The following is a 16,117-nucleotide window of genomic DNA, read 5'->3' as shown; positions in this document are numbered from 1 at the left end:
TAACTTTCGGTGCTGGACCCCGGAATCATTTTACCGGCATTATCACCTTCATCTCATTCAGACGCTAAATAACCTAAGCTGTTGATAAAGCGTCGTAAAATAACCTAAAAAAAAGGATTCTGATTATGGTAAGTATGAGAATTTATTATGAAGAGTAAGATTATGGATATTAGGACGATAATGCTGCTGCTGGTGATGATGATAATTAGTCATGGTTATGAGAATTAAGATATGATGACTGTTGAAATTAAGATTATAATTATGAGAATCATCACTCTTATTTTCACGTAAAATATTCATTTTCGAGATACAAGAGTAAAAAATTGTAACGTTGCACACATGAAAGGTTTACCCTAACATTACTCGTGGTACCATGGAAACAGAAGTGTGAGATGAATTTTGTGCTCCGTAATTTTCCACAAAGTCCGTCGCGCTTTATTTTTTCTTCAATGTGCCTTGAAGTTTTCAACACAATAATCGTAGAAATATTGGATGTATGGATCAAATGTTAAAATGTTATGTTTCATTTAACGACGCTCGCAACTGCCGAGGTTATATCAGCGTCGCCGGAGTGCCGGAATTTTGTCCCGCAGGAGCTCTTTTACATAGGTACCAGTAAATCTACTGACATGAGCCTGTCGCATTTAAACACACTTAAATGCCATCGACCTGGCCGGGGATCGAACCCGCAACCTCGGGGCAGCGTTATACCAACTCACCAACCAGGCCGACTGTACGGATTATGTATATCGTATACTACATAAATATCAAATAAAATAAATTGTGTTAATGGAGATGCATATTGAATTTTAGTTCTTTGCGGTTTAGATGTTTTACACAGTTACTTCTAACGATTGTGATGATATTTTACATTTTCATATATGATTTTAAATATGTTTTATTAGTTACGTTTTGTAAAAATGAAATTTGCTGTTATGAATTTTGAATTTTTCGGAAGACATGCTGGTATATAACTTAGTGTTTTACTGTGTTGTGGGAGGAAAGTAGACAAAAAATATTCAGAGTGGAACTCCAGAAAATTACGTGTTTCTTTTTTTTAATTAATGTGTCATTACTATGTGTTTAATTAATTAATTTTGTGTTTATACTTATTAGATGACTTAACTTTTAAGTGTTCAGTGCGAACAAAATGTCACCAACACTATAGAACAGTGATAGTCAACGCTCGCTAAAATGGGTTACGGGTAAGCAGTGCATGGCAACATGCACCCTGAGGAGGAAGCATACCCACGAATGCACGTTGGTGCTGTAAGAGACCTGCGGGTAAGAGACGCTAGCCCGAGAGTGCAGTGTTCTGATGACCGCTGGTATAGAAGAAACAGCTAATTAGAACTTCCTGTCAAAAAGAATTGCTGACACATGATGACGTCTAAATTTCAGAGTACATCATTAATCGAACGGCTAGAGCTGCGACTTCCTATGCCGAGGGCTCGGGTTCAAGCCTTGGCGAGTAAAGTTGGAATTACAGTAGAGAGAATCAATTTTTGAGGCAGATTTTCGCAGGACATTCCCGTTTCTCTCTACCGAAATCTCACCAGGTCTCCCTTAATTATCATTATCGCCCAACCTTCAGATCGACTATGGATAACATATATGGATGATAAGTCACACATTGATTTGTTCCCACATGCTTACGATCAACTGATGGAAATCGATGTAACCGCCGTTAAGTAAAAGCCTGAAATTTATAAATATATATCATTCTTTATCATGATACTTCCTTCAAATTTTATACGTAAAAAATGATCAATATAAATCTCATATTATATTTAGATTACATTAAGAATGAATTATAATGAACTACACTGGGTAATATTCTATTCGACTGATCAAGGTCAGAATATTATTGATAGTGCAATTTGAATGTCAGGGACACTACTCTACTTTTTTGTTTGCCCTTGAATAACCTACTTGAAAACCTTGAATGTTGTACCAGTTTTGTTTCTTTGACAAGTTGCAAAACATTCATAACAATATCTGGCCAAATCTAGCTTTCAGGTATGGCTCCCTGTGAAGCAGACTTGAATAATTTCAAGGTAAAAATTGTTACGGGGTCGGGTATCGATCCCAGGGCCTTCCGCTTAGCGCACGAACGCTCTACCGACTGAGCTACCCAGGAACTGCACCCGACACCCTCTCAATTTTTCCTTTATATCCACACAACTCAAGTTGGCTGACTAGGCGCCAGAAACCCACATTTAAGTGCACACAAACTCTGTGTGACTTGAATTGTGGCTTTCTGATAATGTACCTACAGATCACGGGATTGATACCCGGCTCCGGAACAATTTTTCCCTTGAAATTATTCAAGATTGCTTCAAAGGGAGTCATACCTGAATGTCAAATTTGCATAATATATATACGTCACTGTAGGTACGTTAACACAAAGCCACAATTCAAGTCACACAGAGTTTGTATGCACTCAAATTTGGGTTTCTGGCGCCTTGTCAGCCCACTTGAGTTGTGTGGATATAAAGGGAAAAACTGAGACGGTGTCGGGAGTAGTTCCTGAGTATCTCAGTCGGTAGAGCGTTCGTGCGCTAAGCGGAAGGTCCCGGGGTCTGTACCCGACCACGGAACAATTTTTCCCTTGAAATTATCCAATATCTGGGCCTTCCACTTCTCCGACGGAATGGGTATTATCTTACCCCATTGAACAATGTGCCTCGCAGTGTGTTGTCCGTGGTTACAAATTTCTAATTTGAAAATGTGTAATGTAAAGATTTTCCGATCTCACATATTCATCTGGTAGCCCAATCTTTCGAAGGTACCGTTATAATAGGCGGTCGCAGTGTACACAGCAGTTAAACCGCAGCTTTAAAGCGTGTAAGCCCTGATCGTAGATGCGTATTTGGCATGGTTGTCAATGTCAATTTCACTGTCATTACAGTAGCCTTTCTTAATACGGAGACCTGGGGAGATTCTTAACTCACATGTCAGGCGAGTTCGTACCCTATATTTATTTGTTTGTTTGTTTTTTTTTTTTTTTTTAAGTATAGATATAGACTTTTGAACCAAAAGTAGATAGAGATCTGTAAAAAAAAATACGAAATATTGGCGTGTATTTTACTCGAAAACATTGGGTGCTATTCATAGACATTTCGCTAGCCCGCGCTACGAGCGAGCTAAACTATCCCCAGCTATCGACTGGTTACTTGTAGGGCAGTCTTGCGATGGTGACTGATATTTGCGGGCGAGAGCTATTTTCTGCCCGCAGCGCGCGCGCGGAGCTCTTTTACCTGTAAACATTGCTAAAGGATGTACAGATTTTAGAACACAGCGCATCATGACGGAACAAAAGCGCTCATACAATAACGTTTCAAGGAAGAGTGGAAGATACAATATTTATGCTTCGAACATGGTGATGAAGTCCAGTGTTTGAGTAAAAAGAAATATCATTTGTAAAAAAAGCAACATAAAACGGCATTATGAGACGCAACATTAAAAAATATATAGGCATTATTCAGGAGAAGAGAGAAATAAATTGATTTCGGAATTGACATCGAAGATAAATTAATTTACATTTGGATCAGTAGATTGTATCTAGATTCCTTTCATTTCTTTATTTTAAATGTATTGTTGATGTTTTATTTGTTGCTTGTTTCTGGATATTTACTTTTATTAGACTACGTGTTTCTTTAATTTAGAAATAATATTTTATCTTTGATTGCACTTTAACTTATACTATTACTAAGCTCAAAAAGCCAATTCACTTTTATTCCAATAACTATTTTCAAGATTTTGAGCAAATATGAACTAAACATTTTGAAAACTTTGATGCAAGGAGCTTTTTTTTAGTAACGTCAATATAAAAATATACTTAAAAATATAATTTCAAAACTATTAGACCTAATTGCACCAAATTTTGTACAGATATTATTATAGATCCGTTTATATAGTTTAAATTTCACAAATTTTTGGCTGAAAAGTGTGGAAGTTTTAAAAGTCATACATATCCCCTTAAATGATTGACCCCAAAAATTACGATGGCTCTCAATATCTTAATTTAATCAATTTATTTTTTTGTGTTACGTGCATCTCACAAATCACTCTAAGAAAACTCATTACATAATCACGACTGGAGAGTAAGGACTACATTTTCACAATCACACAATCAATATACTCTATTTCAATCAATATTGTCGTTATTATTTATTTTCAACAGATACTCAAAAGTACTTACAGATCACACACGTCGAGCAGGTAGACCCTATTAGTTTCTCCCAACCAATAAAGTGAAGTATTTACATAATAAATAATTGCTTTTAACAAGAAAATGGTTTACATACAATTAACTTTTCCTATTTCTCTTTTTTTTCCTAAAACATCCTTCCCATTGCGATTTGTTTATATATGTACATGTATATTAAATAACTTAGTAATTAGCCCTATTACATAGCCAGAAATTTAGTAACGCAAGTTATTGTAATAATTGCTGCCTTTATTCGCTGCATGTGCATGTACATCCCTGTTGTCTACGTTACAGTGGAGTCCACACCTGTGGAGTAATGGTCAGCGCGTCTGGCTGCGAAACCAGGTGGCCCGAGTTCGAATCCCGGTCGGGGCAAGTTACCTGGTTGAGGTTTTTTCCGGGGTTTTCCCTCAACCCAATACGAGCAAATGCTTGGTAACTTTCGGTGCTGGACCCGGATTCATTTCACCGGCATTATCACCTTCATTTCACTTAGACGCTAAATAACCTGAGATGTTGATACAGCGTCGTAAAATAACCCAATAAAAAAATAAACGTTACAGTGGATGCGCTATGCGCCCGTGAACAAGGTCGAGCTCTTCTACCGTGATTGGGAGCTAATATCTTCTCATCCCTGTTGTACGGAATTCATATATCATGTCATATATCATATCATATCGCTAACACTGGTTTATAAATACGAAAAACGTTAGTTCGCTGATCATCTACCGGAAGCCCGCGCTAAGAATGTCTATGAATACGGCTACCTCTTTATTCAACGGATAATATTTGAGTCGATCGCTTCTGACGGGGAACATGTACAAAGTTAACAATTTTATTTTCAAATAGATTTATGTATTACGCATAATTAGCAATGAAAAGTCCCGAATTGAATTATAATACTCCAATGTTGCAAATAAATATACAGTTAAAATCTTTTAATCCAGACTAGTTGAATCAGAGTTGTACATATTATCAAAAATCCGAATTAACAGAAATTTAAAACAACCAGTATCATGAATAAAAATGGTTATGGCTTAACATAATAAAGCACAATACTTACAAATGACTTTTGTGCGAGATCGTGCGTATTTGCTTGGTTTCCGCACAAAACCAATCCGCGGAAAGACTAAAATTCCACATTCAGTATTCCCAACCTAACACACATAACAATTTCCCTCTTCTTACCGCTTAAGTGACATATTGATTTTACTGCTTTAGGCTTTTAACATGTTATTTTTAGAGGCGATCAATATAGTAATAATTATAAATTGGAAACTTACCACTGCAATTTCACCTAAATTGCACTGTTAATTATTGTTTTTAAATATTTGCAAAAATTAAGTAAACTCTACAACTCCACTAAAGTTACTGCATTCGAGATGCAAGTAACATTAAGGAAGCCATGAAAAAAATCAACAAGATTCCAGACTCGTCATAGACTGGGGGAAAAAAAAAGACAGACGTATATCACGGCCTACTGGATTATAGTAAACACAGAAAACATTTTAAAGCAATAATGTTGAAGATAGATATTTTTGTTTTGCAAATTTGCCGTCTTTGAACAGAAACCAAGATGGAGATTTCATTGCAACTAATTAGAAATTCCTCTTTCAGGTATGTAATAAACGATCTTCGCACAAAATAATGTACGATACACGAGCGATATGTTTTCTTTCAATTCTCGGAAATTAAAAAATCTCTACTACGTTTCGCTTTTTCAAACTTTTCCTCGAACATGAAAACTTCAACATACCGCTCTTGTAACGCATATTACTATTAGAGAACCAGAAGTTCATTGCCGCCCTCACATAAGCCCGTCATCGGTCCCTATCCTGAGCAAGATTAATCCAGTCCTCACCATTATATTTCACCTCCCTCAAATCCATTTTAATATTATCCTCCTATCTACGTCTCGATCTCTCCAAAGATCATTTTCCCCTCAGAGCTTCCATATGCATTTCTGGATTCACCCATACTGTTACGTGCCCTGCCTGTACGTGTAGTCTACACATTTTTAGAACATGCAGAAAAATCGACAACGTGAATTACTTATTATCTTATGCTCCTTCTGTGAAACGTTACTGGATATGCGATCAAATAGATAACAGTGCTTGCTACAACTCAAGCTTTATAACATTCGAAAACAATTAGTTATTCTGCAGACGTTTTTGACAGTGGTAGTGAAAACACATTGCCATTCGATGATGTAATCCTTGGTGAGGAAAGCCAGGATCCTGTACGCGAATCATTCCAATGGCAGAGATCCGCGTGGCGAAACTGCAAGGGAAGAGTCAATCCGGCAAAAATCCCAACTGCGTGGTCACTTAACCCACTCACCTAATTCTATCCCGCATCGCGTGTGATTGCGCCCAGCAAGGGACCATCGATTTGGCAGTAATCACAGGGTTAAGGTAGCAATCATGAGAGATTGTCCCTTAGTAAAGGCGACCGCAGCTGTAAGCATACCTTTCCCCACTTGCATTTCCCTGTGATGTGAGTTCTACCACTATATACGATTACTATTTTCTCGACCTGTATTGTCCAGAGATAAAAGAGGAAAGTTTAGGTATGATAGCAGAGAAATTAAGGACGAATACTTACGTGAGATACTTGCCTTAGGTATGGTAATTATACCTTTCTATGAAAAGAAAGTTATGACTCAGTAGCAAAGAATTCGCTTTCCCATCTGATTCTAATTACAAATCGCAGAGAAATTTTATCAACAGTAATCTTACTAGAAGTTTTGATTTATCTAGAGAAAATCAAAACTCGAGTGGGATGTAATTTACTATTTCACGATTAAAAGAAAGTAGGCTATATAAAGATTAGAAGAAATAAAGTACTCTAATACAATAAAATATTAATTTATTTACTAAAGTTCTATTTCACTAATGTTAGCGTCACCAAAACGTTTGAACGGAGCCGCCATTTTCAGTTGACTAGCTATCAATGCAGGAAACAAATGATGATCGCAAAGCGTGTTGTATAGTACCGAAAGAATTTGCAGTGTGAAATGTTGGCAAATAAAGAAACAAATGCTAGGGAGGTGATAAAACAAACGCTAGGAAGGTGATAGAAACAAATATTAGGGAGGTTATAAAATATAAATGCTAGGGAGGTGATAAAAACAAATTCTAGAGAGGTGATAAAAATTGTAGGAATAAGCAGCAATGATTTGTTAAAACAGTCGTTCCGTATCGTTTTATTGGTCAAAAGTAGTATGACGTAGTAAAAATGTAATAGTCCTAATAATACATTAATTGCGTCTCCTGCGTTCTCAAGCATTTCACTGTGGCCATACAATACTACTATTAAAACTACTGTCGTCACCACTGCTTTTTTTGTCGGTTTGGTACGTAGAACCAAGGACCCGGGTTCGATCCCCAGCGCCGGAGCGAATTTTCCTCCTCTAATAATCATCATGTCATCTTCAATTACAGCGCCATTTATGCGTCTTCTTTATTTAGTAATGAGCCGATTTCTCTCACTTCTTTCACTAAATTCTGGACTCTTGAATCAGATGGTTGTTAAATGCCAGGATATTACCGCAGAAATAGCACGACACCTTTTATAAAATGAAGATTCGCTGTTCCAATGTGTATTGTATTGCCACGAACTAAAAACTACACTGCACTGATGGAAGTCAGCTGTATACTAATGTTCTAACCTTAACGTCTCTTCAGCCTGTGTTATCAGCTTAATGCAGAAGAAATGTGCACATTATTTCCTAGGCAGTCGCGTTTCAATGTATAACCGTAAAACATCGACTGTGTTTACCTGAGCGAGACTAATTCCTGGCGATCGCTCTATATTAATGTTACTAAAACTAATACTGTCACTGTTATTACTATTACTACTGCTACTACTTTTACTGATATTACTATTGCTATTATTCTTATTACTTTCACTCTAGCTACTACTGCTAATACTAATATTGTCAGTCATTACTACTACTAATACGACGTCTAACAATGTTTTTTACAGTACGAAATTTCTAACACAGTTAAAATCTAAATTCTGTTACCGTGGCTAAACTATCATACTTGCATTCATAGGCCTACAGTATACACAACTCTGCTACGCCAAGAAGTTTCAACAAAATATCCCTCCAAGAAAAATAAGTTGCATTAAAAGAGCACCATATTGCAAAAAATTAAATTTACATCAGTTTTTAGTAACGCTTATTTGTAATCGCTTCTTGTTGTGGAGGAAGTGCCTCTAGTGTTTCCGATTATATCTTTCCATCTATCCCATCCTGAAGAGTTCTGAAACGTCATAGACAGTTCCCTCCGTGAATACCGATGTAAACAAAAACAGAAGAAAATATTGTCACAAAGATGATGCATAGGCCTACTTTCTCATAAGTCTCGTGTTACCAAGGGTATGCTCATTTGTTTTATTTTTGTAACTCTCTTTTACAATACGTACAGAACTCAGAATAAAACAGATTTAGCTCTTTGTAATCACCTCAAAGAGTAAGAATCCCTTCCCACCCCATTCATTTTGATCAACTGAAGACGAATATAGAACCAATCTGCAAAACGTTGTGATTTTCTCTTTCATTAAGAGCAATAGAAAAATTCCAGTGTACATCTCTTCTAAATACAGTACTACCAAGAAATCCTGGAACGTTACACACATTAAGGCTGGTTCAAAATAAACCAGGAACGGAAACTACAATGAGAACGAGAACGGAAATATTGTCAAAATAAACGTATTTACGAGTGAGCATTCACAATTAACTTGCACGTTCCCGTTCCCGGACTCCGGCAAGCTTTTCGTTAATTGTGAATGCTCACATTTAAATACATTAAATTTATTTTAACAATATTTCCGTTCTCGTTCTCGTTCTCATCGTTTCCGTTCCCGGTTTATTATGGACCAGTCTACCGATATTAATGAAAACAAAATATGAAAAAAAAAAAAAAAAAAGTCTATCAGATTATTTCTAACTCAAGGATACTATTTACCCAGTAATAGTAATAATAGACCCTAATAATAATAGTAATAATAATAATAATAATAATAATAATATAAACATTTTACAATGGTAATGACAAATAATGAGCATTTTACAACAATAGCAATTATAATAAAACGTGAAATAATCTACAGCGCGACAGCCCATGAAGGGCCAAGGCCGATCAGCCGAATACTGTCCTTACGACCACATGTCTTGTGAACGATCATCCAACCAGTCGGAAGATACAACGTGTGGTCAGTACGATGATCCCCCCAGCCGTTGTAACTGGTTTTCGAAACCAGATTTCGCTACCAATCGTAGCTCCCTAAATTTATCATGCTGCTGGGTTGGGGGGCATCGATTCCATACACTAGACCAGCACTCGCTGAAATGGGTAAAGGGTAAGAAGTGCTTCGTAATATACCCCGTCGTGCAGCAGGAAGAGGGAGAGAGCATACCCGCCAGCAGCCACGGATGCACACTAGTGCAATGTTTTATCCATGGGTAAGAAACGCTAGCCCGAGGGTACACTGTGCTGATGACCACTGCACCAGACGAAATTTCGTGAGAAAATTCTTTCCCTGTGAGGATTCGAACCAGTGCTAATTTCGTAACGCGAATCCAATCTACTTAGACCACGTCGCTACGGAGCGGGACAAAATAATAATAATAATAATAATAATAATAATAATAATAATAATAATAATAATAATAATAACTTATAATTATATTATTATTGTATTATTATATTATTATTGTAGTATTATATTATTATTTTATTATTATTATTATTATTATTATTATTATTATTATTATTATTATTATTATTATTATTATATAACTATCGTCAAAGCAGAAACGCATAAATAATTAAACATTATAAATCCCTAATTAATAACGTAGTAGAGAGATTTATCAGTTATCACATTGTTCCTACTAGAAAGCTCAAACTGTGTTGCACTGTATGTATTGTCTCCGATCTCAAGTATGAGTGGCGTACACACGGAACTGCCTCGCGAAGACAACCATTCCGACCCTTGTGCTAGTCTGCCTACCTCCAGGTGCAGGTCCAGGCGGCGTGTGTGCAGGCCATGGTGCGCAGATGTTGAGTGCGGCCGGTCCACTGATGGGTCCGCGCCGCGGTGGCACGATATAGACGTCCCGCGCGAATCAGCTGATCATCTTATGCAAGATGCAACATCCGCACGGATCTCTATTGTCTGCCCCTCCACCTGGGCAGTGACTCAAAGCGACCGTGCACGACGCGAAGCCAGTGCTGTGGTTTCGGCCACTGTGTCCTAAGGGAACGGACCACATGACGTCAAGAGGCACAGCCCTTCCTTATTTCCAGGATACATCACAGCACCTGCCCCGGCAATTCTTTAACTCTGCACAGCTTTTTCTCTCTTACCTTCTCTACTCTGTATAAGACGATGGTAATGAGATGATAATTGGTGAAACTATGCCAAGAATAATGGGAACACCTAGAAATTCAGGTCTTAATACTGTAACTTTTTTACCTCTGATTAAGATTCAGGCTGGTATATAGGCCTACATCTATTATCAGGCAGTACATCTCACTTGTGTCAGAGAAAGAACAATTGTTTTCAAACATCGTAAGTCACATTAGTGTAAAATGTTACTGCCATCGGCGTAGCTTACTCCCTGAAGCGCTTGTCTATCGATCCAGAGTTGCGCTTGGATGTGGGTTTTCCTCAAATGTAAGGCAAATGTCAGGTAATCTATGGCAAGTCCTCGGCCTCATATCACCAAATATCATCACGCTGTCATCAATTTCATCGACGCCAAATAACAGACTAGTTCATACAGCGTCATTAAATAACCAAGTAAAAAATCTTACTACTTAGTGATGTATCCAATGGAGGGGAAAAGGAACTGGCCACTCTACTCCATTATCTCCTGACTTAATTGCCTTATTAGTGATGCCTTATGGTATTGACTCTTATTTCTGTAGTGGATAATCAATGCACAAGCCACTCTCTGACATTATTATTATTATTATTATTATTATTATTATTATTATTATTATTATTATTATTATTATTATTATTATTATTGCCTTCTATGCCCAAGGTTCCGGGTTCGATCCCGGGCCAGGTCGATGGCATTTAAGTGTGTTTAAATGCGACAGGCTCATGGCAGTAAATTTACTGGCATGTAAAAGAACTCCTGCGGGACAAAATTCCGGCACGCTGATATAGCCTCTGCAGTTGCGAGCGTCGTTAAATAAAAAACATAACATTTTAACATTATTATTATTATTATTATTATTATTATTATTATTATTATTATTATTATTATTATTATTATTTACTTACGGCTTTTAAGGAACCGGGAGATTCAATACCGTCCTAACATCGGTCCCTATCCTGAGCAAGATCAATCCAGTCCCTACCATCATATCCCACCTCTCTCAAATACATTTTAATATTATCCTCTCAGCTACGTCTCGGCTTCTCTAAAGGTCTTTTTCTCCTCACGTCTCCCAACTAATATTCTATATGCACTTATGGATTTATCCATGCCCTGCCCATCTCAAACGTCTGGATTTAATGTTCCTAATTATGTTAGGTGAAGAATACAATGCTTGCAGTTCTGCGTTGTGTAATTTTCTCCATTCAATTGCAACTTTATCCCTCTTAGCCCCAAATATTTTCCTAAGAACCATATTCTTAAACACCCTTAAGCTTTGTTCCTCTCTCAAAATGGGAGTCCAAGTTTCACAGCCATGTAGAATAACCGGTAATATAACTGTTTTATAAATTATAATTTATTATTATTATTATTATTATTATTATTATTATTATTATTATTATTATTGTTGTTATTATTATTGTTGTTGTTATTATTTCTTCTGTTTAACTTCCCCAATCCTACCGATTTACAATCCAAAGCGGTATAAGGGAGGGTATATATAGTAGCTGTGGACCAACACTTGACAGGCACACATTACATATCTCCCTAGTCATGTGGTCAGCACGGTGCAGGATCACAGCTGAGATAGCACATGACAAGGGACAAACACCCAATCCCGTGGACGGAAGATAAATCTCATTGCTCAAGCCGGGAATCAAACAATGGATCGCTTGGTTGGGAAGCGAACACGTTATGCACATAATAGGCCTATTCAAAACATGTCCCAGCGTTCTTGTGGAGTGTGTACATCATTCAGTCTCGAAATAAATGTGAAATTTCAGAATATAAAATCGCAAAGAACAAAATTCCGGACATTAAGCGTCTTGAAAACAATTTTTTTTCCTGGATAGCGAACTTTCTGAAATTCGGAAAAATCCTGACGCTGGCAACCCTATTGCTGATATTACGTCTTAGTATTGTTTATTCTGCCCTTAATACTACCTCTACTGTATCTTTTTCTCTCGCTCTGTTCCAAATGCACTGCTTATTGTGCTTGGTAAAATTGGTGATGGCGAGACAGTATTTTGCGGTTTGAGTCCGATAATTAGCCTTACAGTTGGAAAAAACTGCGGCTAAAATCCAACCAGGTAATCGGCCCAAGCGGGATTCGAACTCGCACCAGAGCGCAGTGTCAGATCTCGAGTCGAACTCTTCACCGTCTGAACTACGCCGGTAGTGGCTTGCTGTTACTGGTATTACTACTATAACCAAGAATATTTGCTATAATACCATAACATCAGCACCACTATTAGGCTACTACTAGCACCAACCTCCATACTATTTCGAGAACAGAACGTATTAAAAACATTCCAAGTACAGTCAACTCTGGATGTAGTGAACTTGGTTATAGTGAACATTCGCCTATAGTGAACCTAAATTGTTGGTGCCGACCCGCATACATTAAAAAGTACATTAATATTTCCCTCGCTTCAGTTATATATAGTAAACCTTAGAAATTGAAGTTACAAGAGTTGTATCCTGACAAATTCTTATTTGAAGTCAGACTTTCTTGTATAAAATTGAAAGAATGTGTTGAGAACAACATTCTAAGTTTATTGCTCCTTTAGTCATAGGATAAAGACAGGATTAGTGACTCCTAGACAATGAGCTGTACTGCAAATCTAGGCAACGCATGACGACCTTGCCTCTCTCCACCGAAGGGTTGCCATTCTGTTCTCAGGCACTCTACTCTACTGTTATTTCTAATCCTCTACCGTCAAAGGGTTGCCATTTGTTCTCAGAAACATTTCCATTATGACGGATAGCACTGAAACAACGGAAAATGAAATTGCCTTCTTTTATTAAAAGATGACGGACATTATGTCCAGAGCATAAATGAAAGGAAGATTCCGATTGCTTTCAAACGCCATCAATCCCCTCTCAGTTTCCATTAAGTGGCCCGGGAAATTCCAAGGCTGAGTACGCAATCACACCATAACAGTGTTTATTATCTGCACCTGACCAGTCTGTTTCTAGTGTTCGAACAGTGAACGTACTGTATAAAAATGTTGAAGCGTAAAGTGTTTTATTTGGAAGATAAGGCGAATATTACAAGTGACATTGAACGTGGTCTTACGCAAGAGGACGTGGGTCGACAGCATAATGTAAGTAAATAAACTTTGAATAACAGTATACAATGTAATCCATTCCACAAAAATTAAATATTTTAGTTACTGTATAGTATTTTGTTTTCTTGTTCACAATTTCATTCATTCCTGTCATTTAAGCTTAGGGGAGAGACACTTCGGATTAGTGAACTTCGGATATAGTGAACGAAATATGCAAGTCCGCAGAGATTCACTATATCCGGAGTTGACTGTACTTTTTATTATATAATTTACACTTGAAATCAATTCCAAAAGCAGCGTCGGTCAGGTGTGATAATTAATTTGAGTAACTTGGCGAACATGATCATGACATGAGGTTGAAGCCAAAGATGTTGAACGAGATAATTGCTTCACGAATTAGCATACTTCTCAAACAATTCATTAAAATGCGCCTTCCAACATACCATTATGAAATCAACATCGGAGAGATACAAACCGAGATATTACAATGATGTGACCTTGGCAGAAGCATTGTCTGCAAGACGTGCACAAGACGTAGTCGTAGTGTGTGACAGCGCATTATGAAATCGGGGCACTCGACCAGAGGAACAGTTACCATTCAAGATCACACTTAAAACGGAAATGCGGGGAAATAGTCCGTTTTATCGCAACGAGGAAGTTCTTCTGCAGTTACGTAGTACATTGTGGTGGCGTGAGGCGTCATAAGTTATCCTTAGGCATATTCATTAAAACCACCGTCCCGGCGTAATCACGGAGTAACGGACACTTGTGACTTGGCGCAATCTTGGGTTCGAGTCCCACTCGGCCTGATTATCTGGTTAGGATTTTTCCGAAGTTTTCTGCAACTCTAAGGCGAATGTCGGGCAGTTCCATAGCGAATCTTCAGACTCATGTCGCCTAATATCATTCCTCTATCCCAGTGATGTCAAAGCAAGCGCATTTTTCTGACCTTGACGTCGTGCGCGAGCATTAAGCGCTAGATATGGAAGGAAGAAGGATTACGCATATGAATAAGCAGCCTGTTGGCTGAAGAAAACAGTGGTGTACAAACTATTTTCTATATTGTCTGTAAAACAAAATTAGCCTACTAACACCAATTTCTTAATATTGCAGTTGTGTTTTAAACGTTAATAACATAATAAAGAGTTAAGAAGAAATATTCACATAAATTCCATAGTAGTACAGTTACACTGTACTAAGTGAATGAAACACATCATTCATAAAGAAAGCGATATTCCAAAGAAAGAGATTGAGTACGACATGATAAGTTGGAATTGATATTGATGGTATCTTTAGCCTTATAAAAGTAGGCTAATCAATAAACTAATCAAAATAATATTATACTACATATACCTGGGTATATGTTTTAAGTGTAATATTACGAAACAAAACTCTTATCGCATTATGCTTTTAAGGTTAAATTGGTGCGCATCTTCCTATCATCAGAATATTAAATTATTTTCTCGAATTCTGCTGAAGCTATAGAGATGACGTTTTTACAACACATGGGAACATATCTTCTCTTTATGATGTAACAGTAATTTCTTTGTTAATTCATTTCCTTACCAACATTTCCCATGCGAATATTTTCAAAATTTTCAATACATTATCTTCAATATTACGTATTTACTACATATTAGATTTACGAAAACATTGTTTCAGTACCTGTAAGGCTACTAAATAAACATATCTGAAAATTTCACTTTTCTGTAAAAAGAAAGTTGAGAAAATATTCATTTTGAATAAAAAGCAAACTTGTGAAAAATGAGCATTAAAATTAAAATTTACATCCTTATAATGCACTTATACTTCTCAGACAAATCTGAAAATTAATATGGATACAGTTTTAATAAGTTCTCTTCCCATTATCCATTGAATCAGTGCTGGCCATCCCTGTATATAGCTCGACCAAGCGGCATATACTACCTCTTTCGTCTGTCTCTTTCCTTTCCATTGTAAAGCGCTCAGGCTCTTGTGAGCTCTAAAGCGCGCGCTAGAGCCTACGGGCATCTTTTGACATGACTGCTCTAGCCCATGACTGTCAAACTCGTGAAGAGTTGCCTGTGTAGGCCCTACCTGTGCGCAGTGGTGAAGGCACTTCGTACGTCTCAGCATTAGTTATGTACAGTAGTGGCAAAAAAAACCGGACCGACCCTTGTAGCTGATTTCAGAGCTAGTTCACTCCAGAGCACGATAGACTGGTAACTAAGACTTCGAAACCTGCCTGGAAGAAAACTTTTTTTTTGTTCCTTATTCAAATTTATTCCCAATACTTTTCGATTGCTGGTAAAATTCATGTTCTGGGAATAATAATTAAGTAGTAAAATATCGCTGCAATCGAAAAGTATTGAGAATAAATTTGAATAAGGAAAAAAAAAGTTTCCTTCGCAGGCAGGATTCGAACCACGAAAGTCTTAGTTACCAGTCTATCGT

General features: G+C 37.2%; 1 protein-coding gene across 1 annotated transcript in view; it reads right to left on the bottom strand.

Moving 5' to 3' along the window:
- Positions 1 to 10,364, bottom strand: part of LOC138716443 (peroxidase-like) — a 118,263-nt gene extending 107,899 nt beyond the window's left edge. Inside the window, exon 1 of the mRNA XM_069849540.1 lies at positions 10,235 to 10,364. Coding sequence (XP_069705641.1) covers positions 10,235 to 10,272 — 38 coding nt within the window. The 5' untranslated portion in view covers positions 10,273 to 10,364. The remainder of the gene's footprint in view (positions 1 to 10,234) is intronic.
- Positions 10,365 to 16,117: the final 5,753 nt, after the last annotated feature.

This window comes from Periplaneta americana, chromosome 16, assembly GCF_040183065.1.
Source record: "Periplaneta americana isolate PAMFEO1 chromosome 16, P.americana_PAMFEO1_priV1, whole genome shotgun sequence".
Lineage (NCBI taxonomy): Eukaryota > Metazoa > Arthropoda > Insecta > Blattodea > Blattidae > Periplaneta > Periplaneta americana.
The sequence above is the reverse complement of the archived record's forward strand: the minus strand, read 5'-3'. Positions and strand labels throughout refer to the sequence as shown.